This window comes from Neofelis nebulosa, chromosome 6 (genome assembly GCF_028018385.1).
Source record: "Neofelis nebulosa isolate mNeoNeb1 chromosome 6, mNeoNeb1.pri, whole genome shotgun sequence".
NCBI classification, from domain to species: Eukaryota; Metazoa; Chordata; class Mammalia; order Carnivora; family Felidae; genus Neofelis; species Neofelis nebulosa.
The window spans coordinates 132,673,135-132,700,390 of NC_080787.1; the positions used below are offsets into that span (position 1 = coordinate 132,673,135).

The 27,256-nt window shown below is 39.9% G+C and overlaps 1 protein-coding gene across 16 annotated transcripts in view; it reads left to right on the top strand.

Moving 5' to 3' along the window:
* The window catches only part of AIG1 (androgen induced 1), a 319,775-nt gene that overhangs the window by 39,251 nt on the left and 253,268 nt on the right, over nucleotides 1-27,256 (top strand). For all 16 annotated transcript variants that reach the window (XR_009263368.1, XM_058735488.1, XM_058735496.1 and 13 more), the window contains exon 2: nucleotides 19,265-19,420. Coding sequence is in view for 15 of the 16 variants with exons in the window: in XM_058735488.1 (XP_058591471.1) it covers nucleotides 19,265-19,420 (156 nt within the window). In the remaining variant the exon portion in view is untranslated. The remainder of the gene's footprint in view (nucleotides 1-19,264; nucleotides 19,421-27,256) is intronic.

Consider the following 27,256-nt stretch of genomic DNA (forward strand, 5'->3'; position numbering starts at 1 on the left):
GCAAGTCCCTGCCCTCAGGTTCCAGTAGGGAAGGGAGAGTGTAAAAAGTGCCCCCCTGAAGAGAGAAGTAAAGGCAGCTTGAGAGTGTCGTCATCAGTGAGGAGGGGTTGCAGTTTTACAGAGTTGCAGGGAAGGCCTCACTACCAGCTGATGTTTGAAGGAAGGAAGTGAGCGGGTGGTTTAAAGGAACAGCAGGTGCAAAGACCTCAACGGGAGACCAGCGGAACTTGGAGCAGAGTGAGTGAGGGGAGAAGTGGCAAGAGTCGGTGAAGGGCTTCATGAGACGTGTTGTTAAGGACCTTGGCTTCTACCGGACCTGAGACGGGAAACCTTTGAAAGGGCTTGAACAGAGTGACATGATCAGACTTGAAACAGCCTCATTCTCTACATTCTGGCTGCTGTAGAGAATAGAGTGGAGAAGACCAGAAAAGCAGGGTGCTCAGATGGGAGGCTTTGCCAACAAGCTGAGGTTACTGGTGGTAACTCAGACTGTGAGACAGCAGGAGAAGTGGTGTACGGTGTCGAATTCTGGAGATGATTTTTTTTAAGGTAAAGCCGACAGGATTTGCAATGAAGTGCATTCACCAGGCTTGGGGCCTATGTAACTATCAAGTCAGATTAGCCATCGATTCAGACGAGGAGGGCTTTAGAAAAAGCAGACTTGCCAGGGACATAAAGAGTTCATCTTTGGACTTGTGAAGTTTGAGTTGCCTATTTGGCATTCATTCAAATGTAGATGTCAAATAGATAGTTGGAGTTCAAGGGAGGGGTTCCAGCTAGAAATGTAAGTGTGGGAGTCATTATCAGAGAGACAGTATTCAAAGTGAGGAGACTGATTCAGATTTCTGCAGCTGGAAAAGACAAGAGGTCCAGTGACTGAGCCCTGGGGTCCACCAGAGTTTGGAGGTGGAGAGGTTAAGAAGGAAAAAGCAAAGAGACAAAGGAGTGTCCACTGGAAAAGAAGAAAAGGCCACCTTGCAGAACAACCTATGTGAAAGCACATTCCATGTCATAAACTACCATAGAGGTGATCACTGGGCAGCTGTTAGACACTTTTGGGAAAATGCAGTTATCATGCTTTTTAGTGCAAGATTTGATTGGGGTATTTTTCATGAATAGCCTTTCCCTTGTTCACTGTGGTCATTGCCAAAAACCTATCTTTTATGAAACGATGCCCTGATGTCCTCATGATCTGAAAGATTGAAAGCGTTTCTATCAGGGAGGGATTCAAGCCCAAGGGTGTTTGGTCCCCACTGGAGCTGGCTCCATGTGGCCCCGGGCAGCATGCTTCATGAGAATGTGCAGGCAGCAATAGTGGCCTCAGCCCTACGCCTGCTATGTAAAAACACTGGTTCAGAAAAGCACGAAAGGAATTTGGGTGCACAAAGATGAGAGTGTTACTAAAATGGAGGTGTTACATTATTTACAGCATGCTTTCAACATCAAGGGAAGATGTACTGTTGGATTTAAGACATGGGCCACGTTTTCAACATTGAAGACACATTCCAGAAAATCGATTGTGTCCACATGCGTTGTCACCTTGTGTGTGGAGAGAGCTTTTCCAAATGTCAACTATATTCATTCAGTTGACAGAAATATGTTTGTTTATTTACTTATTTTTGAGAGAGAGAGAGAGGGAGAGAGAGAGAGAGAGAGAGAGAGAGAGAGAGAGAGAGAGAGAGAGAATGAACGAATGGGGCAGGGGCAGAGAGAGAGGGAGACACAGAATCCGAAGCAGGCTTCAGGCTCTGAGCTGTCAGCACAGAGCCCGATGTGGGGCTCGAACTCACAGACCGCGAGATCATGACTTGAGCTGAAGTCAGACATTTAACCGACTGAGCCACCCAGACACCCCAATAGAAATTAGTTTAGTATCAGGAGGACATTATGTTACATGAAATAAGCCAGTCACAGAAAGGTAAACACTACTACTTGATTCACTTCTGTGAGGTATCTAAAATAAACTCATAGCAACAGAGTGGATGAGTGGTTGCCGCAGGCTGGGGAGAGCGAAATGAGGAGTTGCCGATCAATGGGTGTAAAGTTTCGTTTGTGCAAGATGAATAAATTCTAGGGACCTGGTGCACAACTTTGTGCCTATAGTTAACAATAGTGTATGGTACACTCAAAAAATCTGTTAAGAGGGTACATCTCGGGGTGCCTGGGTAGCTGTCGGTTAAGCGTCCAAATTTGGCTCAGGTCATGATCTCACAGTTTGTGAGTTCGAGCCCCACGTAGGGCTCTGTGCTGACAGCTCAGAGCCTGGAGCCTGCTTCGGATTCTGTGTCTCCTTCTCTCTCTGCCCCTCCCCCACTTGTGCTCTGTCTCTCTCTGTCTCTCAAAAATAATTAAATGTAAAAAAAAATTTTAAGAGGGTTCATCTCATGTTAAGTATTATTACCACGATAAAAATAAAAATGAATTTAAAGAGAAATTTAGTAACAAAATCCCAAAACTCATCATTTATGGTGCCTTATGATTGATAGCGTTAATAAGTAACTGAATTGTAAGATCTTATGAAGAGCTTTTTGTTTTAAAGCTTACTATTTATTGTGCATCTGAGAGAGAGAATGGGAGAAGGGGCAGAAAGAGAGGGAGAGAGAGAGAATTCCAAGCAGGCTCTGTGCTGTCAGCATGAAGCTCTATGCGGGGCTTGAACTCATGAAGCCCGAGATCATGACCTGAACTGAAATCAAGAGTCGGACGCTTAACTGACTGAGCCACCCAGGCACCCCTAAGATCCTATGAAGAGCTTTACAACAAAGAGGAATTTGAGAGACCTAAAAAACAAAACAAAACATTACCAAAGCCACTCCTATACAGAGCTTCTGGAGAATGTCCCAAAGAAAGAGTACTTTGTGGTTGTCACTTACCAACAAATTTCTAGCATGTCTGGGAACACTATGGCTACTAGAGAGGATCCTAGCTTTTTGCCCGGGTCTGCTCAATTTAAATATCAAATATCGGGGCGCCTGGGTGGCTCAGTCGGTTACGCGTCCGACTTCGGCTCAGGTCATGATCTCACAGCTCGTGAGTTCAAGCCCTGCGTCAGGCTCTGTGCTGACTGCTCAGAGCCTGGAGCCTGTTTCAGATTCTGTGTCTCCCTCTCTCTCTGACCCTCCCCCATTCATGCTCTGTCTCTCTCTGTCTCAAAAATAAATAAACGTTAAAAAAAATTTAAATATCAAATATCATAAACTTCGCAACACAGATCTTTAAATTAGAAGTTATGAAAGGCTAAGCAATTTGAAAGTATGTAACAATTTTCATAGGCTGCTGCCTTCTTGAGAGATGTCCATCAAACGGGCAATATTTGGGTGAATGGAGTAAAATCCATCTCCAAGTAGTGGGTAATAAACACTAGTCCAAAAGTGCGGAGGCGGCTGATCCCGATGGCCGTCAGAGCACCCTGTGGAAAGGAGTGGAGCTGAAGCCCTGGGGCTTTCTGTATTTCAAGGGGCAGGGCGAGCTTACAAAACTGTGTAAGCTAAGATGAAGAGAACAGGTATGTGTTTGCAGTGGCTCCTGAACACTTTGGGCTTAGTTATCTAAGTGACGTATCCCTCCTTTATCCATCCTTTGGAATATGGGGCTTCTGCCTGGCCAAGGAGCCTTGGACAGAGGCATTCATCCGTACCTGCAAACCCTATTCCGTGCACTGATGGGTGTGCGTATCGAAATCACAACATAGCCAGGAAAAATAATGCCACTGAAAGAAAGATTTTTCTGATTCTACATTTGGGGAGATTTCACTCAGGATATTTTGAAGCCACGAAAGGAAAGTTGGGCTTTTGTAATGTTGATGAAATATTCTGTCCCCGGCTCAGCATCAATACTGGATTTTTAAAAAGGTAACTGAGGCAGATGTTACATATGCTCTGTGTAAGCGTCTTCATGGACAGTCTGTAAATTTGACATAATTCATTGAATACCTTTAGGTGATATTTTCAATTCAACTCTCACGTCCAGTGTCAGTTATGCTCGGAAAGATGGATAGATTAGCTCTTAATTTGTCCACCAGATTCTCTAGCATTTACCAGTTTGAAACATCAACATTCCACTGCTGCATTCTGATCAAGAGAGCTATTGATTAAAGTGAACATCTTGTGTTATGTTAAGAATGAGGTATATATATTTTTCAGAGTGTCTGAGCATTTTACAACTTTATATGTGCTTTATTTTGAATGTTTGTGTACCCTCCCCCGTTCGTGGGTTGCATCCTGACTCCCAGGGTGATGGATGGTATCAGCAGGTGGGGCTTTGGGGAGGTGATTAAGTCATGAGGCTGGGTGGATGAGAGGAATCGCCCTTGTGAAAGAGGCTGCAGAGAGAGGGGAGGTTACTGTGAAAAGATGGCCATCTGGGAGTGAGATTCTCACCAGCACCTTGATCTTGGACTTCCCACCCTCCAGAACCGTGAGAAATAAATTTTTGTAGTTTCCAAGCCAAGTAGCATATGGTATTTCTATCATAGCAGCCCTAACAGACTAAGACAAAGTTACATAAAGCTTTTCCTCCAAACCTCTTCCTTTCCCTTTTCCCCGCCTCCCTCCTTTTCCTTCCAAACCCCCCTCGTTCCCCCTTCCGTCATTACCTACCGGCAATATTGCCATAAACATGTCACTGTTAGCTATTTGGAGAAATTGTGAAAACCACTTGTTAGGAGCAATTTCACTGTGGTTATCGACTAAGACTTTATCACGGGCAAGCAGGGGAAGGCTGCTCTGTACAAGTGTGAACTCTCATGAGCCATAAGTAAGCATTTGATTTTCTACCGGTAAAACCATGTGGTAATTATTTCAAATAATATTATTGTTCATGATTCTGATTTCAACAAAAAAGCCTTTCTCAGAAAAATCTTTATTCAGAACCCCTTAGAAACTTAAAAACAGTTTTTTCCTAAATTTAGTACGCCCAGAACAAGACAGTTTTCCATAAGGTTGTTTTTCTTAGCTGTCTTTAAAATTTAGTACAAATTTATACTTTCCAGTGTCTAAGAAACAGGTGATTATTTTCATTTGTTATTCTAGCGAGGAAATTATCACTCGTTTTCAAAATTAACGTACTTCATGATGCAACTATTTTCATTTGTTATTCTAGTGAGGAAATTATCACTCCTTTTCACAACTAACGTACTTTATGAAGCAACATAAAATATGCATTTTCTGTGTCCTGAGTTCTTAGAGCTCTTTATTTCTTCTTGAATTTATACTTTTTAATTTCATTTGACTTCCTGATATGTGGTATTGAATTAACTTCTCTCAGGAGCAGTTTCTGGATGAATACTCTTTTTAGAAGCAATGTATATTTTTATTCACACCTGTTGTAACTTCTCCAGAGGGCTTTGGATTTTCCTGCTTTTTTCCATCTGTAACAAAAGTGATGAGACTAGCTTTATCCCCTTGTGGGGGTGTAAATCAGATTTGTTTATCAAACTGATACATACTCATCAATTTTTGTGTTCTATCCATGTACAGTTTTGGCTATGGATGTTTCCCTCTATTTATTAGCATTTATTTTTTTTTTTATGTTTTTCTTTATTTTTAAAGGAGAGAGAGAGACAAAGCATGAATGGGGGAGGAGCAGAGGAGAGAGGGAGACACAGAATCAGAAAGAGGCTCCAGGCTCTAAGCTGTCAGCGCAGAGCCTGATGCGGGGCTCAAACCCACAAACTGTGAGATCATGACCTGAGCCAAAGCCGGACGCTCAACCGACTGAGCCACCCAGGCACCCCTATTTATTAGCATTTAAACACACACTTTGTTTCTGAGAACACAAATGTGGCAAGGTCAAAAGAAAATGTGTTACTTTAATGTAATTGAAAGGAAAATGCAATTGCTTCTATTGCAAGATGCAAGACACTCAGTTACTATTCATTGTTTCATAAATGTATTTTATATTGATATACTTCATTGATAGATTTCTGAAATGTCTCTGATATTTCCTAGGATCAATTGTTTCTTTGTATTTTTTTTTTTAAATTTTTTTTCCACGTTTTTATTTATTTTTGGGACAGAGAGAGACAGAGCATGAACGGGGGAGGGACAGAGAGAGAGGGAGACACAGAATCGGAAACAGGCTCCAGGCTCTGAGCCATCAGCCCAGAGCCTGACGCGGGGCTCGAACTCATGGACCGTGAGATCGTGACCTGGCTGAAGTCGGACGCTTAACCGACTGCGCCACCCAGGCGCCCCATGTTTCTTTGTATTTTGACTCCAGTTTCTTTTAACTGTTGTTGGGGCGGGGTGCCATAAATTTGCAATAACATAATTGGTGCCTGAAATTCACTCCTCACACAATATATCTTGTCCTCAACTCTTCTGACTTTTGTCTCATTCATCCTGGAGCTTGGCACCACAGCCACCCTTGGATCTCATTGTCATCAAGAACAGCTGGACCTCAAACCACAGTCTCCCATCTTTCATTTTGTTCCCTTGCACCAGACATGCGACCACCCCCACCCAGCGAAGGACTCACCCTCTCTGTCTCTCTCTTGACTTCATGTTTTTCTCTGGCCAGTCTACACCCTGGGATCTGTCTTTCATTACTCATCTCCTGATGCCCTCACTGCCCTAGTGTCTAGCTGGGCTTGCCTTGCAGACCCTCAAACCCATGAGGTCCCATTTGTGTGCCCTGTAACCTGGGCACTGAGCACAATTGCAAACAGGTAACACGGCAGTGCACGACAGTGGCAATAGAGCTCTGCCGGCTCCTTTCTCACAGGAAGGTGCTCCTTCCTCAGCACCTGCTAGCCATCCTTCCACCAGTTCCAGGTCAGGCTCCCTGCCACCCTGTTTGGCTGTCTTCACCACTCTCATTAATTTGGTAATTGGCAAGTGGGTATTAATACTACACCCCACACGTCATGCCAATCTCAAGGGATGCAATATCAAATTAAAGCCAAACCCTACCCTCATTGGCCCACCACAGAGTCAGGCATCTATAAAACAGCGACGCTATTGATGATTTCATTATACTTGAATCAGGTGGTAAAGAAACCAAGATAAGAGGTGACCTGAGCTGTTTCCTGGGAGGTGGGGAGGGAGGTCTAACTCAGCTCTGGATGGCATTTTATTATCATTGTCTTCTCCTTGTGGCTTTACTGCATGTGCATTTCTGGGCTACTATTGTGGATTTTTATTCAGTTCTTTTAGGACTTTATTTAAGTAATAACATACGTTTTCCGTCTTTTCCGGCTTACTTTTATTGTTAGATGTTATGCTTGAGCGATTCACCTATGTTGATACAGGTAAGTCTAGGTAAATTATTTTCACTGCCCTGTATTATTATTCTTTTAATACCTCTATTTATGTAAGGTTGAGTTTATGCACATTTGGGTTGTTTTCTTTTCTTTCTTTCTTTTCTTTCCTTTTTCTTTTTTTGTCACTACAAACAATTCTGAAATGAACAGGAAGATCATGACAATGATTGGGTTAAATTTCAACATATATATAAAATTTCACTTTGGCCATTCACTTCAGCCTTCTCTGTCTAACACAAGTATCAGAAATTAGTAGCAAAATAGACCACCTTGAATGTTCTACCATATTTGAAATGTTAAGATAATATATTCATTGGTTTGCCTGATTTACTCTCTATAAAAGATGACATAAAACAATTAAATGGCCCCAAGCCAGGAGATAAGACTCACATTGCCAGTCTGAATAATTAAAAGCAAATGTTCTTCCGATTCTCTTGCATTTCATTAGAATAAATGAAACAGTGTTCTCAGTGCTATTAAATATCAATGAAGTCGTGGGGAATTAAATGAGATATGTATTGTTTCTCAGCTCCCGATTCACCCTGTAATACCTGCTCTTCCATAACGGACTAAACTTTTTAAGCATTTCTCCTTCACAGTGAGGATGATGTTAATTAGCGGGTGCTGAAGAGTTATTGCAGGAAGAAGGGGCTTCGCTCACTGGTTCCAGCTGCTGCCCCCTTGATCAGCCACATGGGTAGGAGGACGTCTAATATTGCTTCTCCCCAGCCACAGGCAGGGATGTGCAGGCCCTTGGTGACCATGTCCCTGCAGCCCTCCTAAGGAGGGCACCACATGCTCCAGATCTCCTGCCCCCAGTGGTTGCTTAGCTCCTTCTGTGCACCTGCTCATCAGCTCATCTGCACCTGGGAAGGCTGCTTCCTCCGTACCCAGTGACCGTGGACCAGATCTTGCCCCGGCAACCCAGAGAGCTTTTCCACCATCCAGCAGGCTGCAAACACACCTCCCGCAGTGAGGTCTGAAGCCCATCCTTGGAGAAGAGGCTTCTTCTAAGTTCTTCTTTCCTTAGATAGTATCTCTGAGGCACAGCATACCTTTTAGAGTTCTTGTTACATCTTGTAGTTACTCTCCTATGATAGCTCAAGTATTCTTTATGTTAAACTTCTGCCAGTTTTTAAGAAATGAATGAATTCAATTCTAAAACCGAACATAAACTTACAGTTCCAGCTTTCACAGAACCCGATGCAGGGCTGGATTTCATGAACCATGAGATCGTGACCTGAGCCAATATCAAGAATCCAATGTTTAACTGGCTGAGCCACCCAGGCGCCCCAAGAATAGTTCGTCTTATACACATTAGGCTCTGTACCAGTAAACTTCAAAATGATATAGTAAGCCAGTGAATAGGGTAGAACAATGGCCAAGTTGAGCAATACTGGCTGGGGAGTGAGATCTCTCAAAGTCCCTCAGAAACTTTTGTCTGGAAGATCTGTTTCTGAAGGCAGAAATCAGTATCTAGAAACAGGGATCCACCTTCATAACTACGTTAACCATTCAGTTCCCTGCCAAGTAGTTATCTACAACTGCATAGACATTGCCTTTATGTAGACTCAGTGTTAGATCAAAATCAATAGATAAATCAATATTTAAAATAGAAACTTCTAAGGACAGGGGCCATGTCTTTCTTAGGACAGGACCATGTCTTTCTAATTCGTTTAATTAACACAACTTCACCTGTGTGTATATATGTTCTAAAAATAAATCATTCATTTTATTATATACAGATTATGCACAGGTTTTGTATGATTATCTGATTCTGTATCGTCTAATCAATTAAGATCTAATTTGATCTTAATTCAGGTCAAGGTCCTTTCTAATTTAGCTTTCAAACTTATCTAGTCTTTAGTGATTATGCGTGGCACTTAAATCATCTTCTGCCAAAATGAGTTAGTGGGATAAAATACATTTTACAATGCTAGAAAATTTAATGCACTACAGAACAGATTTGTGTTAAGACACACCATTTTTATTTTATTTTTTTTTTAATTTTTTTTTCAACGTTTTTAATTTATTTTTGGGACAGAGAGAGACAGAGCATGAACAGGGGAGGGGCAGAGAGAGAGGAGAGGGAGACACAGAATCGGAAACAGGCTCCAGGCTCCGAGCCATCAGCCCAGAGCCTGACGCGGGGCTCGAACTCACAGACCGCGAGATCGTGACCTGGCTGAAGTCGGACGCTTAACCGACTGCGCCACCCAGGCGCCCCAAGACACACCATTTTTAAATAATTGTTTATTGCTATTATTGTGCTTAAATCTAGATATCACATGTTTAGCAAGTGTGGATTCCACCAAGTTAGAGGTTAGACACTAAGCACATTCTCATTTGAAGTGAGACGTACATTTGGTAGTCTGCATTTCTGCATTAGTAGTTCACTAAGTGCTTTGTACGTAGTAGTTAATCAATAAATATTTGCTAAATAAATCAATGGCGTGTTTAATTCAGGATTCAAAAGGGATTCATGCTAATATTAATAGCTTAAAAAATCCGTAAGCCTACAGAAGTTTTGCGTAGTACATGGGATCAGTGAAGCGCAATGAGAACCCCGAGGGGAATTTTCTGTCATTATTTGCAGATTAGAATAGAGTCTCTGGAAAGGTCCCTGCTGTACTTTTAACAGGTTGTCACTGGAACATGGTATGATTGTACCCATTACTTTGTGAAGCATATCCAAATGCCTTCTTCAGATGACTGTTCTCCCTGCTTCTTATATATTGAAAGCAATTATGTGATATTGTAATGCATTTTGTTGACAAGCTTTCCTTTCCGAAGCTGCTTATCTAAGTGCATTATTTCTGACTGAAAAACTTATTTTTCTTTCTTTCTGTCTGAATGGATTGCTTGCCAGTGGTGACTTATGGCCTAGTTCATCGATTTTCAGTAATGAGATAGAGCAGTATGAGGTAAATGTCTGTGTACATGGGCATGGGTTCTAAATCACATTCAGAAAACCACAGGCGTGATGATGCAGTGAGTCCGACTCCTCAAAAATGTTTGTGGTGAAGATTTCTTGAAAAACCTTGGGCTTACAGCACATCACTTAAATGGCAGATCTAGACAAATAGACTTACAGCCACCAGAGTGAGAAAGCCATGCTGGTTTGTTCAGGGCAGTAGAGGAAAACTCACCAGCCAGTGCATCTGGTGGGCAGTCTCAGTGGATGAGGGAGGCAGAGAGAGCCTGTGGGAGTTTTAAATGCATTGATTTCTCCACAGTGGAGCATCCAAACATGTAACTGAGTGCAGCCTCCGTGTAGCTGATGGACTCCCAGGGCTATAGAATTGCTACAGATATTCACATGTCTGAGGCAAGGAAAGCACTGGAAACAAATGCAAAGGAGATCCTTGCAGAATTCACTCATCTGATTTCATAGTGAGTCACAGTCTCATGGTGCTGAAATATGCTTGGCGATCCCTCTTGATCTTAATAACAAGAAGATGGAATTATAAACCATTAAAAACTAAGATATTGGGACACCTGGGTGGTTCAGTTGGTTGAGTGTCTGACTCTTGATTTTGGCTCAGGTTGTGATTTCGTGGTCATGGGATGGAGCCCCCAGCACCAGGCTCCATGCTGGGCATGAAGCCTGCTTGAGATTTTCTCTCTCTCTCTCTCTCTCTCTCTCTGTCTCTCTCTCTCTCTCTCTCTCCCACTCTCCCTGCCCCTGTCCCATGCACACCCCCCCTCAAAAAAAATTAAAAGTAAGATATTTGTGGAATAGAGAGGGAATCTCTTGAATGTTGTGTTTTGTAGCACTGTAATTTTATGGCCCTTATATCCTTTCCACATATCTCATATCTCCAGACAAATTCACTCTTCATTGAACACAGATATTTCCAGGAATTCTTTCTTCTTTTATCTAAATCTCCCGTTGATTAGTGCTCTCATCCTCATACATGGGACTCCTCCAGACCCTCCCTTATGACACCTCTAAATCTTCCTGCCTTCTTTCCATCTGTTCTTTCTAGTTTTCTTTCATTCCATGATCCACATCACTCCAGTGTCCATTGCTACCCCTCCAAGTTCTGTTGTCTTATTTCTTCTGTAGACCAAGTCTAAATTAACCCTAACATAAGTGGAATCTTCAAACATTATTGTATTCTTTATGTTAGCCTTATGAGAATATAGTACAATCAAAACGTGGTACGTGACACATGCATGTCATTAGAAATCTTACTCCCAATGATCAAGATAGTCGTTCCGTGGTCTTTTAAAATTCATATAAACAAAGATTTGCATTTCTTACTTAAAATGCTCCTTTTCCTACTTGGGTGCATTCTTTGTTTTTGCCTGAGGTTGGCCTGTAAAAATTAACAACTCATTATAGTAATGACATAACTTGATATACAGACTAAAGCTTTGGTATAATTACATATAATTGAGGACCTTGAAGATGATCTAATGAAATGAAATAAAATGTATTCTAGATAAACCATATCTACTATGTTTGGGAATAAATGGCAGAAGTATAACACGTTTGCCCTATGCTAGAAACAGAATTGTAATGGTTTAGTGCATTCCAGGAAAAAAAAAAAGAAAATAATATTAAGTTCATTTAATGAATACCACTCATGGGTAAGAAAAGATAAGAATAGGGGCGCCTGGGTGGCTCAGGCGGTTGAGTGGCCGACTTCGGCTCAGGTCATGATCTCACAGTCCGTGAGTTCAAGCCCCACGTCGGGCTCTGTGCTGACCTCTCAGAGCCTGGAACCTGTTTCAGATTCTGTGTCTCCTTCTTTCTCTGACTCTCCCCTGTTCATGCTCTGTCTCTCTCTGTCTCAAAAATAAATAAACATTAAAAAAAATTAAAAAAAAAAAAGAATATGAATGGAATTGGGGTACATTTCCATACTTGTGGAAGTGAATCCTGAACCTAAAATGACTCAGTAAATAATCTATTATTTCCTGACAGGGAGAGTTGAGGGAGTGGAGAGAAGATGTAGAAGGAATTATTCAACAGTAGAGAACATTCTAGAGGAACAAATACTAGAGTGAGTTCAAAATATCCTGGGCTTTTTTTTTTTTTTTCATTCTGATAAATCTCTATTTATATTTCTTGGAGAGATGTGGTACATTTGACCACTTCATTTCTACACGTGACACAAAATAATAAGAGCAGCCAGCCTGCTAAGAACTCAAAGCCAGATGGTGTATATGTGTGTCATGCTGAGTTGATGGTTTGGAAATGCCAGCCCTTTAGAATGGCTGGAGCCAAATAACGCTTCAAGGTAATCGTAATCCTACTTAAAATTCACTTGTGCATCTCCATAGAACTTTCACATTCTTAAGTTTATTTAATGAATTTTAAGTTGCAACGGACAACGTGATACGTACAGGCAATAGAGCAAAATGTGTCTGATGTGATTTGTTGGCTGTCAGCTCCAATCAAATTCTAATAAAGTAGCAGAAATCTGAAGTGTTAGTTTAACAGTATTGTCTGACTGCTTCTTAAATGAGCAATTAACCAAAAGTCAGGCCATGCTTCTCCCTAGGGAGCAGTGAGCTGTTCTATAACCTTTAGGGATTATCTTTTAAAAATTAGTCAGTGTGAGTTGATAACAAAACAAAACTGACAAAACCCAACAATTTCCTGTCTGTCTCCTGATGTATCGAAATGAGGAGAAAAGCGTTTTGTGGTACCTCTTTTCCCTGACCTCCGCAGGCTCATTTGGGAGAAGTCTTCCATAGCAATCCAGGTGAGTCAGGGGGCATAGTGTGATCACAAGCTGGGGAGAGCCCCTGGCAAGGTCTACAGACAGTGACAGGCTAGCAACCAGGCAGTAGTGAGGCGACTGCTGCGTTAGATGATCCCACTGGAGAAGAAGATGAATTGACTGTAGGAGGATGTAAGACTTCATAACACCACTAACTTATGAGTTTGACAAACTGTTGTTTTATTTTTACATTTATATTTGCAGAATTGCTGTTGTTTTTCTCCTGTAGAACATGAGCTTCTGTTTCTTCCCTCCTTTTTTTTTTTTTTTGCTTTTTTAAGGTTTCCCCTCACCTTTTCTTTTATATCTTCATAAAAGCATCTGTTTCCCAAGAATCATGAGTTATTTGTTATTAAAATATTATTGAACATTGAGTAACTTAGCCCCATAGTAAATCAATTTTTGCTTTTTAAGATGTTATACTTTTTAAATGAATTGACCCTTTTGTCATTATGAAATGTTTCTCTTTATTTTTGGTAGCATTCTTTATCTTGAAAGCTACCTTTTTTTTTTAAGTGTATTTATTTATTTCGAGAGAGACATAGAGAGGGAGCATGCATGTGAGCAGGGGAGTGGCAGAGAGAGGTAGAGAGAGAATTCCAAGTAGGCTCCATGCTGTCAGCGTGGAACCTGACTCGGGGCTCGTTGCCACAAACTGTGAGTTCATGACCTGAGCCAAAATCAAGAGTCTGACGCATAACCAACTGAGCCACCCAGGTGCCCTAAAACCTACTTTTTGTATTGATATAGCTATTCCAGCTTATCTCACAATTAGTGTTTGCATCCATTTTCCTTTAACAAATCTATACATACTTATAGTGCCTTTTCTTTGTGTTTTAATTATAGTCTGTCAATCTCTGGTATTAATTGGGAGAGTTTAAACCATTTGTATTTAATGTAATTATAGGTATTATTGGGTTAAAGTCTGAGATCTTACTGTTTTTTTCTGTCTGATCTATTCTTTGTTTCTTTTTCTTAATTTTTTACTTCTTTTGGATTACCCTAATGTACTGTTAATGTTCCATTTTATTTCTAATATGTGCTTATTAGCTGTAATGGACAGAATTTCTAAGTTGGCCCCCAAAGATGCCCCACTCTAACCCTGAGAACCTGTGAATAAATGACATAGAACTTCTCTGATTATGATGTATGGCACAGTTGACCTTAAGAAAAGGACATTACTCATGTGGACTTAATCTTACCACATGAGCCCTTAAAGGCGAAAAGCTTTTTCAGATGGACGACAGAAGAGAGAAAAAGAAGGGAAAGTCAGGGAGATCTGAAGCACAAGAAGAATCTGATATTCTGTTCCTGGACTTGAAGATTGGTGGGCAGGGGGGTGGGGGCGCGGGGTGAGAGCAGGTGCAAGGGTTGGAGAGCAGATCCAAGGAGCTGAGAGTGCCTGGCCATCAGTTAACAAGGAAGCATGAACCTCAGTCTTACAGTCAAAAGGGACTGGATTGTACCAACAACCAGAAAGATCTTGAAGCTCCTTTCCTTGAGCCTCCAGATAAGAATGCTCCTTAGCCAGAACCTTGATTTTGATGGCATAGGGCCAGACTAACCCACTCGGACTTCTGACCTACAGAATGTGAACAAGTAAGTTGATGTTGTTTTAAGCTGCTAAATTTGTGGTAATTTGTTACGTAGCACAGACAACTAATGCATTAGCTGAAGGTCTCCGTTTCACTGTCTTAGTGGTTCCTCTAGGGTTTACGGTATACATCTTTAACTTATCACTGTCTGCCACCAGATAATATGCCACTTCATATATAACTAAAAACTTAACAACCTACACCTTCCATTTCTTCTTTCCCTTGTGCTATGTCATAATTGTATTTCTAAATATGTTTAAATCCTCACAGTATGTTCTCATATTTCTGCTTTAACTAGTTATTTATTTTTAAAAGATTAAATAAAACAAAAAATAAATCTTTTATATTTATCCACATATTTATAATTTTTAGCAGTTGTCATTGATTGCTTCATATAGATTTGAAGTTATATCTGGTATCATGTTTCCCATTTTGTTCACATTTCTTGTAGTGAAAGGCTATTGACGATAACTTCTCTCAGTTTCTGTTTGTCTGAAAAAGTCTTTCACCTTTGAGAGTTTTTCCTCCTTGTAGGACTTTAAGGTCCCTGTTTTCTGGCTTGTGTTGTTTTACATGAGAAACCTGTGAAATTTCTTATCTTTATTTTTCTGTAGGTGATGTCTTTTCCACAGATTTTTCAGCATTTGATTACACTGTACCTTGATGTGGTTTTCTTTGTTTATACTCCATTTGTTTCATTTCTTGGATCTGCATGTTTATAGTTTTCATGAAAACTTCATGAAGATTTAGAACTTCAGCCATTGTTTCTTCTAATGCTTTTTCTTTTCTTTTCTAATATTTCTTCTACATGCCTCTCTTTCCTGCTCCTTTGCAGCTCCAATACATTTATGTTAGACTGCTTAATATTTTCTCACAATTCACGGATATTCTGTTGATTTTTAAAATCTTTTTCTTTCCCAGATTCATTTTGAATAGTTTATATTGCTATGTACTCAATTTTTAAATCTTTCTTCTGCAGTGTCGAGTTTGCTATTATTTCCACCTAGTGACTTTTAAGTTTCAGGCAATGTCTTTAATTTTTAGACGTTCGGTTTGGTTCTTTTTTAATGTCTTTTTTTTTTTTTTGGCTCATTATTTTCATTTAACTTCTTGAACTTATGTTCTTGTCTGCTAGTTCCAATATTTATGTCATTTCTATACCTGTTTTTTTTTTTTTATGTTTATTTATTTTGAGAGAGAAAGCTTGAGCAGGGGAGGGGGAGAGAGAGAAAGGGAGATAAAGAATCCCAAGCAGGCTACACACTGTCAGTGCAGAACCTACTACGGGGTTTGAACTCACAAACCATGAGATCATGAGCTGAGCTGAAATCAAGAGTCAGATGCTTAACCAACTGAGCCACTGAGGCATCCCATATATCTGTTTTTATCTAATTAGTTTCCTCTTGATTAAGGATTTTTTTACTTCTTGGAAAGTCCAGTGACTTTTGATTGGATGTTGATAGTGTAATGTTGGATATTGCTGAATGTTTAGATTTTGTTATATTCCTTTAAAAATTGTAGAATTTTGTTTTTGCAGGTATTTAAGATACTGTATATTGGCTTGCTTTTTTCTGTGATGATTGTTTTTGAGTACTAGTGGGGTGGATATAAAGTAGCCTTTATTCCAAGGCTATTTTAACATCACTAATTAGGTACTAAACTTCTTAGGTCTCTACTGAATTCTTGTTGTAGTCAATAAGGCCTCTCTGGTCAGAACTTGAATACCTCTCCATTCTGAGTGTTCTCTAAAAATTGTTTAGCCTACAGCTTGTGGCAGGTAAAATGAGAAAATGACTCTCAGGGATATTCAACATTGTATAATCTCCTTCCTTGGGGTTTTGGAAGATTCTGTGAATACAATCAATCCTGCAGTTACATTACTTTATGTGGCAAAAGGACAATTATTCAAAGTGGGCCTGACCTCATCAGGTGAGCCATTTTTTAAAAATGAGAGTTTTCTTTGGCTGATGGCAGAGGAAAAAGTTCAATATATGAAAAAGCTGATTTATATATAGTCCAAATGTCTAGCTGTTTATGGTGGGAAGGCAGCACTGGTAGTAGTTACTTAATCATGGAATTTTAAAATTCACTTAACTCACTTAATTTGGAGATTTTAGTAAATCCTGCTATTACAAGCCAATTTTTAAAACTAAAGGAAACTGAGTTAGAAGGAAAACAACGGAAAGAGATTCACCAGCTACAGCCCAAAAGTATGAAAACCACTCTTTTATACCTTTTATTTTTAAGTTCTTTGGAAATATTTCATAATAGTGAAGTACACAGAGAATAATACAATAAACTTCTATATACCCAAATAATCAACTTAAGATATAAAATATTACTGATACAGCTGAGGTCCTTCCCCAGTCTTATCCTCCTTGGAGACGTAGCTGAATTCCATGCTATTAATTCCATGCATTTCTTCATATTTTACTTCATACACATGCATCCTTAAAATTATCTTTGCACTTTTTTGAAATTTATTTTGATGCTGTCAAAATGTAGCATTTTTTTGGTTTCCTTTTTTTTGTTTAATGTTTTGTTGTGAGAATGAAAAATTGATATGTACTTAGAACTCCACTATATGGATATAGCACAGTTTGTTTATCCAGTCAAATTGAAACATTAAATCCAAATTTTTGAAGCAATGAATGCATAAATTAACCTTCACATGCATATGACTAGAACACACGTATGGCAGCTTCTTTAGCAAATACCCTCGATAGTGAAGTCATTGGATAATAGAGAATGTACATCTTTAAATCACTAGACATTGACAAGTATTCTTCAAAGGGGCTGTTCCAGTTTGCATTCCTACCATAGGGTTTCTGGTTGTTCTACATCCTTATAAACAGTAGTATTGTCAGAATTAAATTGTGAAAATTATATGGTTGAAAAATGCTATCTCATTGTGGTCTACATTTGTGTTTCCCTAGTAACCGATCATGTAGGGCCCCTTTTAATATGTCCACAGGCCAAATTGGCATGGAGATTATTATTCCCCAGCCTGGCGACTCCAATTTCTCAAAACCCCTTAGGGTCGACATAAAGATCAAACATCTACAGCGATAAGATATGTTATGGAAAGTTTTCCTAAGTGTGAAATTATTCCCTGAGTCATTAAAATTATTTCTGGTCATCACAACATGATTCTTGCCAACATGCTCAGTTATGGCCATCTCAGCTTCTCCTCCTCTGCTTTTTCTTGTTGTAGAAAGCATAACAATAAACCTTAAGTCATTGAAGCTGAAAGGCAGGCTAAGTTATGAGAAGGAGTAGAACTTTAGCTAACATTGGCAAATAATGGCAGGATTTGGTCAACTTGGAAGAACATGGTAATTGTATTATACATAAAAATACTGCAGGGTTTTTGTTTATTTCACTAAGGTCAGCAATGGAATCTCCATTATTTGGAATTTTCAAAATGGCTTAGATAAGAATTTGAACAGAGTGATTTGACAATCCAAGTGTGTCAGCGCTATGCTAAATGGAAGCTGGTAATTTTGAGGGTCCTTTTTCCCTTTGTTTTGTGCCTCAATGAGGAACTCATCCACAGAGCTTTCACAGATCCTTTCCACTGCCAAGATGGAAATTTACCAAAAATTTTTTGTTGTTTTCTAAAGAGGTAGTGAATAAAATTGTATCTTTTGCAAATCTGTCATCAGTGAATTATTTCTGGTAGAGGACACCAGAAAACTTACCCTGAATCTACTCTTGGTGCTAAATGGGTTTGATTTTTGAGCCCAGGGAATATATTTTCTGCCCTTTCCATAATTTGAATGATCATTTGCCAAGCTATATTACAGTATGCTTCCTGCCTCCACCCACAGCTCTGCATCATCGATACTTTTGCTCCCACATTAGGAATTTCACAGATTATTGAATTGTAGTATTTCAATGTCCTCCCCTGAGATAGTCCAAGTTACACGTAGCTGATGTAAGTAATTTAATTTGTCATTTATTTGGGAATGTACAACTGAAAACTTTTTTGGGGAATATGGTATGGGTATCTATGTTTGTATTACTTTGGAAAGATTTTATTTTAGAAGAACAGAAAATCTGAGAAGGAGGTCCTGTCGTTCAGGTTTGACAACAGAAAATCATTCTGTACCAGTTTTGATTACTGCATTCACTTGATTTCTCTGTGACTCAAGGACTAGAAGCTTTCTACCACTTCCTTTGGTGGAGAACTTTCCAAATCTAGGAGATTAGAACATTGGAAGTTTTCTTTACATTCAGACAAAAGTGTCTCATTTATTACTCAGGCTACCTTGATTCTTTTCTTTGCACTTCTTAGATGTTTGTTAAACCCTACTAGTCAATGTAATGACCCCACAGATGTGATATTTTAAAATAATAGACATGTCGTTATGATGTTTGATATTTGACACTGCTTCGTATTGGGCCTCTTTAGACATGTACGTGCATGCAGAGTTTGCATTTGTCCCAAGGTGAGCAAAAACGGAAGCAGTGTTTTTAGGATGAATTTTCTCACCTATGATAGCAAGTTGCAAATATCTTATTCTTTTTTTATTTGTAGGGCCAGCTCTGTAAATATGCTTCTGATCATCTCTTATCCTGTGTCATGTTGCAAAGTTGTAGCTTGTTTGCTGTCCTACAGCTGGGGTCTCTTTAGATCTTATGGACTAACACCAGCTGTTGTCTCCCTCCAGGTTATCCAGGCTGTCTTTTTTGGTATTTGCGTGCTGACTGATCTTTCCAGTCTTCTGACTAGAGGAAGTGGGAACCAAGAACAAGAAAGGCAGCTCAAGAAGCTTATCTCGCTCCGGGACTGGATGTTAGCCGTACTGGCCTTTCCTGTCGGGGTTGTGAGTATGATGTACAATGCATTTAACCATAAAAGAAACTTAAAGGGTCTTATTTCAGACTTCTAAGAGAAAAAAAAGGGCTCACTTCTAAGAGAAAAACAAAAGGGGGCTCTAGCAGGTGTCTGTATTAGTCTGCTTAGGGCTGCCATTACAAAGCACCACAGACTGGCGGGGGGGCGGGGGGAGAGGGCGGCGCTTAACCAACAGAATTTATTTTCTTACAATTCTAAAGACTAGAAGTCTGAAATCAAGGTGTTCACAGTGTTGACTTTTTTTTTTTTTCCTGAGACCTCTCTCCTTGGCTTGTACATGGCCTCCTCTCCCTGTGTCCTCACCTGTGTATCCATGTCCTAATCTCCTCTTCCTATAAGGACATCAGCCAGACCAGAGTAGAGCCCATCAATGACCTCATTTGGTCTTAATTGCCTCTCTAAAGGCCATTCCTCCAAATATAGTCACTTCTGAGGTACTAGGGGTTAGGACTTGAACATATAAATTCTAGGGAGACGCAGTTCAACCCATAACAGCTTCTCTAGCAGCCCAAATTTGAAATGTATGGTCCTTGGGTCTATGACCATTCTAGTGTTTTTGAACTTGAGAGAGGAAGTCAACATTAGCTCATACTGCTTCGTTTACCCAACTGTGCCATTAGCTAATATCATTTAAGTACATGCTGCTTAATGTTTGGGTCTGTTCTGGCTTCATTGATTTTCATTATTTTCAGTTAGGTGCCCTCCACTGCTTGACTTCCTTCACAGGTCTGTTAATCGTCCATTGTCTATACATAAACCGTGTTTCTTTAAAAGGCCAGGGCCCCATGAGATTCTATAGATTGTAACCTGTGGAGAGGCATGAAAAGAGGGAGAAAACTCTTACAGATCGCAAATTGTGAAAATAAGGAAGAGTGTGTTACCTAATTCAAATTCAGACCTTTCATTTGACAACAACACAAGGAGATTATTATAATCTGGTCACACTCCTCTGCTCGTTCCCTCATCTTTTTCCTTTGAAAACCTAAATGGGTGCTCAGATTGAAACCATCTCACAAATCTCTCAAATTCTGTTACTTAACCCGACAGAATTAGATGCCTTACCTATTGTTTAGTATTTCCTTCTTTGGACTTGACATAGAAAATTCAAATGCTTTCTATCAGAATAGTCATCTAAGAGAAAATTTCCATTGGCACAAAGTATAAAGATTTGTACTCGGTGCATGAAAGAATTATCTGGAATATCCAAGTCTGTGTATTTTTTTGTTTCTTTTTACTGGATTGTTCCCTTGGAATTTCTCTAGGTATGTCATTACCTCTGGAAGTCTTCCTTGGCTAAGAGGAACACAGTAACACAATACAAAAGTAAATAGGAATACAGTATTAACATTTTCTCTTAGCTCTGCTTCTCTCCCCCCGTTGTGTGGTGCCCAACTGTGTTTCTGGGGCTTAAATTGTGCCTCTTGCCACTCTCATCAAAGGCACATTGCATATGCCCTTTAGACATTTTTGACATTACTTTGGCCAGAAACTTTTTGCACCTGCTTAGGACTTGAGATGTTTCTCAGCTTTCAGCGTCCTTCCTGAAGTTAGTCATGTATGCTTCATGGTTTGTGACAAGAATGGGAGACTTTGTGCTTGCTTATTTGTTTGGTTACATTTGCTGTGTTCCTCTGTTTTCACTAACTTTGTGGTTTTCTCTGTGTTTTGAAAAAGGGAAGAGAAGTAATAATACCTTAAATTTCACACCTCCTTTTAAACTGAGAAGTCATATCACATTCCGTTGCATTTGTATACACCTTCCCAGGTGGGAAGCTTCACAGAAGAATAATGAATCAGGTGAACAGCTTCACTTATTTTTTTAACTCTTATTTTTTGCTGATATTTTATAGTCCATTTTTTACATTTTTTATAATCTTCCCTGTTAATATATGAGTCACTTTCCTTTTTAGAGCCACTAGCCTTTTCTCTTAACTGAACTTTTGAAGTCCCTCTGTTATATTTCCCTCTGTCTCTCCCTCCCTTTCTCTCTCTCTCTGTGTCTCTCTGGTATTAGGAAGAGTTTTGAGCAATGTTCTCCAGAAATCTCCAGATGTTTCCCACTGTTTCTTACTCTGTCATTTGAGTTTTTGCATCCAGTTTCCCGGTTTCTCAAACTAATACACAGAAATGCATCCTGAGGAAAAAAAACAAACCAAAAAACACAAAAAGACAAACCAAACCCTGGTAACTAGCTGTTTCCCAGACTCCACTAATTTTGTAGCAAAGTCATATTTACAAAGGACATGAATTTGTCTCTTTATTTGCATTTTAATGCAAACTGGTTTTTTTTCATTAAAACAAAATTTTATGGTTTTTCACCTTTCTTTCCCCAACTTTGTTTCCCAGCTTTCCTTTCCAGTGTGCCCTTACCTTTGCTGTGGCTTCACAGGTTTTCCCTTGCCCCTTCTGTGTCTCTCCCATACCCCGTTTGCTCAGTAGGGTCTGGAATTTCAGTGTGGTTTTATCACTGAACTTTTCTCCCTTGTTAAAATGTGAACCCTCCCTGGAGCAGCGCCACTAGGGATCACTTGAAAAGGTGTCATTTTTACTCTTCCTGTGGCTTCTGGCCTGGGAGGGAGGTGCCCAGCCCAGTGGGTTCATTTCATCGGAAGGATGGGAACAGCACTAATGCCTGGAACCTGATTGACGGACATGTCCTTATACCCGTAGGCATCTATAGTGTGAGAATGCTTATCATGTGTGAAAACGATTAATGATAACATTTGTAATTAAACACCTTTTGCCATATTGACTGACACAGAATCCTAAAGGGCAAAGCACCCAAGCACTCACCTGTGCCTGGAGAGCCTTGGGCATGGCTCGAGCTTCTAGGCAGCAAGGTGCTCAGCCTCGGCTTAGAACCTGCCTGTGGTCCCCCAAGGCCTCCAGGCTCTGGCTGCCAGGTGATTGCCAGCCTCACAGAATTCCACTCCCTCGTGGCTCCTTCGGACCCCCATCTTTTGTTTGTCAGCCAGAAGTTTGCAGAGAAAGTAAAGTTATTTTTGCTTCCCGGTGCAGGGCAGAAAGGCAAGGGGCATGATAAGGGGGCAGAGTGGCACCCTCTACTCCGATTTTCCTGAAGAGACCTCTTAGCCCCAAGCTTTTCCTGTTGCTCCCATTATCTCTCTTTACTTCTCTCTCTCTCTCTCACCTCAACTGCAACTGTGTCAGCAAGAAAGACATGGGTAGGTTATCTAGGATTCGTATTGTCTCCACTAATGTTTCCTCCAATAACGAGGTTAATTGAGAGCTGACAGTAATTGCTTGATGTGGGCATGAAGCAATAAATACGATTTTTGTGACCCATGGACCTAATGCATCTACTTCATGGACTCTTTCTCTCGGATATATAAAAATAATGAAGCATTCCAATCAAAGATAGTTGGCGTAAAGTTTTGTTTGAGCATAACCTTGAAGAAATGAGACAGTTGCTTGAGTGAGCCTAGCCTGTATCATCCTGATTTGTGCAGATTCCCATAAATGCAAAGCTGGCCTTGATTAGTAACGCTAATGGCCGGAAACCACCACCACTCCCAAAGCCTTGCAACTCATTTTGCAGGGATAACCCATGGGAGGCTCTTCTTACCATGTGCAGTTTATTTCTGAACCCTGTCACCCTTTTAAAGAAGCATTACAAATAACTCTATGACATTATGTGGTCTGGAAGCACTGAAGTTTATTAGGAGCAATCAAACCAAGAATGTCTTTTGTCTCCTGTGAGTTTGTTGACTTTCGTGCTGGCAGATACTCTTCTAGTTAAGAGGATAGGCTAAGGCTTTCAACCAACCAACCACAAACAAACAAACATACAAACAAGCAAACAAAAAGATAAAGAGGAAGAGGAGCAAGAAAATGAGTATGATGGGTATGAAATGGTTTCTCTCAAAAATTCTAAGTGTGTCTCCAACCGCTATCCAAAGCAGCCCATTTAATGGCAAAGAACCTTCATACATTTCCCATTCATTCAGGTGCGTGCATCCCGTTTATTTGCAGCTTCTTAGCTTCTATGGGACATGGAATCAAATCTCACCACCTCCCCAGTACCTCTTTGTCCCTTCTGTCACTTGACAGAAGGTAGGCTGTCACTAAACTGACCTTGACTGATTGATGGGTAAAGATGAGGATGTCCCTGTCTGTATAGAGAGGGAGTGGGTCCAAGCAGGACCTAGAAATTTGGGTTGTTCTAACCAGGGATGGGCATCCAGGGTATCCCCAAGCAAACCAGCATGTGCCAAGATACGTTCTTCTAGAATTTGGGCTTTTTACCTGAGTTTAGCCTCAGTTACTTGTTCAGTAACCATTTCTGGTGTTATAAGTATATTCTTGTAAAGACTTGGTGAAGATTTTATATGTACCAACCTAGTCTAGACTCCTTTAAAACTTGTTTTTGCTTGTGATGGGGACTGTGTGGTACCTGCTCCCTTAGGAAATATGGAAAACATAATTTGAAATCTCAAATGCAAACTTAAAGAAAAAGTATCTAGCAGTTGTTTTCAAAAAGTGAGTCTTTATTTCTTGACATACTAGCTAACTCTGAGCCATTCTTCAGAAAAATTTTGTGAAGCATACAAATTTAGATCATCATATCCCTACAATTTAAAAAAACAGGGGCGCCTGGGTGGCTCAGTCGGTTGAGCATCCGACTTCGGCTCAGGTCGTGACCTCATGGTCCGTGAGTTCAAGCCCCGCATCGGGCTCTGTGCTGACAGCTCAGAGCCTGGAGCCTGCTTCGGATTCTGTGTCTCCCTCTCTCTCTGCCCCTCCCCTGCTCATGCTCTGTCTCTCTCTGTCTCAGAAATAAAATAAAACATTAAAAAAAAAAAAATTAAAAAAAAACAAAACATTATTTGCCTTTCTGATTTTCAAGTAAGAGATTGGCTTACATGGAAGCAAACAATTCATATTAATTACTAATATTAACATCTGTTAATGTAACATATAAAGGAAGGGAATTTGATTCTATTTGAGACTGTATGAAGCCAATGCCTTTTCTTCTGTTTTGATATTAAGGGAAAAAATTTTTAAAGCGCATTATTTACTTTATTCTACAAACTCTGGATTTAATATAAAAATACACTTAATATCCGCTGATCCTCTCTTTATTAAATTTTCACACAGGTACCTAAAACCAAACTCTTTCCTGTTTTGTTTTGTTTTTTTTTTTTCAAGACTTCATTGATGTTTTAAGTTTCTTCAAATGCCCTTTTCCTTTCTCCTCACCTTTGAAGTTAAAAATATAATATCTGCTAGATCATGTTTTATGGTAAAACCCAGTTCGTTTGGAGTTGAGGAAATCATGTGCCTTCTGCCTGCACTGAAATGAGTGTGAGTTGGGTTTCCAAAGAGGGAAGATTCACAGATGAGGATTCATTCAGATCAATAAGCAAGATTAAGTTTTCCCTCCCCTACCAGGAGAAATACTCAGGAGACTATAATCACCTAACCTAGGTGAGTGGTCTTACCTCATGTTTTGGATTGCCTTTTCCAAAGACCAAAGACATAATGTGATTAGACAGATGTATGAGAGGGAACCAGGTTGCTTCTCAACCATCTTAGATATATTTTTTCTCCTCAGTGGAAACCAAAGATTTTTCTGCCTAAGTGACCTATTTGATTTGTACGCATCCATGCCAACTCACAGCAGCCAGCTTTCTCAATGCTTGCAAGATAAATTTCTTCCACACAAAAAATAATCACTCTTTAACAATATTTTCTATAGGTGCCCACTTTTAATCACACTACAGTGGAAACCACACATTTATATCCAGAACATTCAAAGGACAGCAGTTCTAGTCAAGTCAATAATGATTTGTGGGTAATGGAGCTTACTAGGTAAGCAGATAGTGCTAAGAGCCAAGATAGCAGTAAGGATGGATCTTGTCCTTCAAGAGTCTCACAGCCTAGAGAAGGTGACTTTACAAGCTATATCAACAAGTAAATTAAAAGAAGGCATGGTGTGTATAAGAGTGCATGGGTCTAAGGTGCAAAAGTAGTCCAGAAGAGGAAGGGATTGATTTTAGGGAGTGGGAGGTCCTGGAAGTCTTCCCAGAAATGATGGTATCGGAGCTCTGTTTTGAAGAATGACTACAGACTTATTGGATGTATGAGTTAATGATGCTTTCAGCTGCAAGTAACGGAATACCCACAGCTCTCCACCTGGCTTACTCTTTCAATTCATTCAAGTCTCTGTTCAAATGATTACCTCTCAGAAAAGCTTCCATGAATAATCAATATAATTAGCCTTCCATTACTCTCAGTCTCTTTGCCTTGCTTTATAGTCTCCATAATGATTACCACTACCTGGCACATTATATGTGTATCCTTTCATTTCTGTAGCATATGTCTCCTCTGACTTGGTACATACCTTATGAGGCCAGGGAGGTTGTGTGTTTGATTTACTGCTGTAACCCAACCATCAGGAGTGATGCCTAAATAATTCAGTATTTATTGAGTGAACATCCATCCATCCAGTTGTGGCTTAAGCAATAAAGATATTTAATATCTCACAAAAGTAGAAACCTGTAAGCAGGTAGTTTCGGGATGGCATTGCTCAGTGTTATCATCTGAGACGTAAGCATTTTTTGTTGTTCACTTTTTTATCTCCAGAACATTGGCTTTTTGTCCTTGGACTTGCCACCTACAGTCTCAAGAGGGTTGGCAAAGCCCCAAACATCATCTCCTTCGGAGCCATGTTCAAGGCAGGATGTGGAAGAAGCTCTTGAGGGAGCTCTCTGCATATGTTTGTCTCTTCATCAGACTAATGAATATTTCCTATAGGCCCCGTCAGCAGACCTCCCCATAGGTTTTGTTGGTTAGAACAGTCACATGGTTGGAACCAGTGACATGGGAGGCTGGGAAAACAGGTAGAAGAAGGGAATTCACTTACCATGAGGGCTTAAACTAATTCAGATTGATCTTTATAGGTCAGGCACATTGCTGCCCAAACAAAACCAGGAGTTTCAAGAAATATGATAAGTAACAAATATTGAGAATGTAAACTAAGTAAAAACCAACAGGATTTTAAGTAATTTGTTGTTTATCTATGTATGTTTTTATGAAAAATAGATACAGTCAAACTGATGAGACTAATCATGGACATTTTCTGTCTTAGTCAAGAAAAGCATTTTTTTCCCCATTCATTCTCTGCCAGCACCATTTTTTGTACATTCTCATTAGTATTATTATAAACGACTATCAAAATCTGATATTTGAAGAAGCTGTTCTCAAAGAAAGTCCCATGTTACGCAATTGACTAAATCGTTTCTGTTCAGTTTCTGAAAGTCCATAGATTTGTACGAGGTGGCCCTACATCAGACCAGCAACCCATATATGCAGAAAACCATGTTCAATGAGTAAAATCTTCCTTTAATAGTCCCGTAGAAATTGTAGAGAATGATCATGCACTGGGTGTCATTTCACCAAGTTCCCACTCTCTCTGGGCCTAAGGGCCACAAAAGTATCTCAGGAAATGAAAATACCTTTTTTTCCATATTTATATCCATAAGTAAAAAATATATTGGAAGTATGTGATTGAGAAAAGGTAAAATTGATCTCTGGTAACATTAATAATGTGATGCGTATAAAATAGGCATACAATTCCTATTCTCAAAAATAAGACCCCCCCCCCCCCCCCACCGCAAATCAGACTCTTTGTAGGCCCTTGTTTCGAGAACCAGGAACAAGTTTCAATATTAGATGCTGATTTAAAAAGAAAAGGAGAAAGGGACACCATTCATTTTTCTTCTTCCTTCTCTGCATATCATTCTTCCTCCTGATCTCTTTCTGTCTTACCTTTCTCCCTCAT